Here is a 984-nt window from a genome sequence, read left to right on the forward strand (position 1 = left end):
AGCAGGAGTTAGCTTCTGTGCTGCACTCTGGCATCAAAAGTTGCTTGCATCGTAAATATGTATCACCTTATTAACACTTTGCATACCTGTCCGTATCCAGGGCTACCAGCGGTTTTTCATCTGGACTCTGGTCTAATGACGAATAACCCTTATTGGGAACGACGAGCCTGAAATAATTAAATGTTGTCTGTTAAGCACACAGTAAAGCTTAGTACCACACATAGTCTAGGACAAAGCTATAAGACAGTCAGGCTTTCTCTGTTTCACTTTAATGCAAACCCTCCCTCATCAGTGAAGACATTTAAATGGGTGCACTTCAGAGGAAGCAAGCTCTTTCTGTGTAGCTTAGAACAGTTTCACAGGGATGAATGCTGGACGTGCCTTGGGAACAGGCTCCTCTGTCAAAGAAGAAAACACTGGGACTCTCCGTGAACCGGTTCAGCTAGCACTGCTTCTCTTATCAGATTTCTCATTTTTGTGTTGGTTTTATACCTAACAATGAGTACATGAACTAGCAATATACAAATAGGAGAAGGAGGCTAGGGGAAAAGAGAGGCTCAGTGCTCTTATTGTGCCACTACTGGAAATCAGGGATGTGGTCTTTCTGCTTGAGTGCCTACCCAGCCTCCCCCAATACAACACTTCTTAAGTCTCACTCCTAGATTTAGTAGTATGAGAAATAGAGCTGGTGGGTGCAGCGTAAGAGCCCAGTCAGACTAGAACTTTAAAAATACTGTTATTTTGTAATGGCTTTCACTTCATCGGAAGTGTTACAAAGGCTGACGACGACTTTGCACCTTTAATTGCCTGAGAGAGTTTGTGAAATGGAATACAGGCTTCAGAGCTTCTAGGATAATGGAAATGCATTAATACAATGGTATCTAGTTCACAGCAGAGTTCTTTCATCCACAAAACTGCACAAAGATGTTGGTTCGTATTTAAAATAAGATCAAACCAAACCTAGCAAATGGAATAAGATTTGAT

At 41.8% G+C, this 984-nt stretch overlaps 1 protein-coding gene across 1 annotated transcript in view; it reads right to left on the minus strand.

Moving 5' to 3' along the window:
* Positions 1-86: 86 nt before the first annotated feature.
* The window catches only part of FAM219A (family with sequence similarity 219, member A), a gene marked incomplete at both ends in the record, with an annotated part of 6,473 nt that continues 5,575 nt past the window's right edge, over positions 87-984 (minus strand). The window contains one exon of the mRNA XM_010133875.1: positions 87-167. Coding sequence (XP_010132177.1) covers positions 87-167 — 81 coding nt within the window. The remainder of the gene's footprint in view (positions 168-984) is intronic.

Source organism: Buceros rhinoceros, unplaced genomic scaffold (assembly GCF_000710305.1).
Source record: "Buceros rhinoceros silvestris isolate BGI_N320 unplaced genomic scaffold, ASM71030v1 scaffold27873, whole genome shotgun sequence".
Classification (NCBI taxonomy): Eukaryota; Metazoa; Chordata; class Aves; order Bucerotiformes; family Bucerotidae; genus Buceros; species Buceros rhinoceros.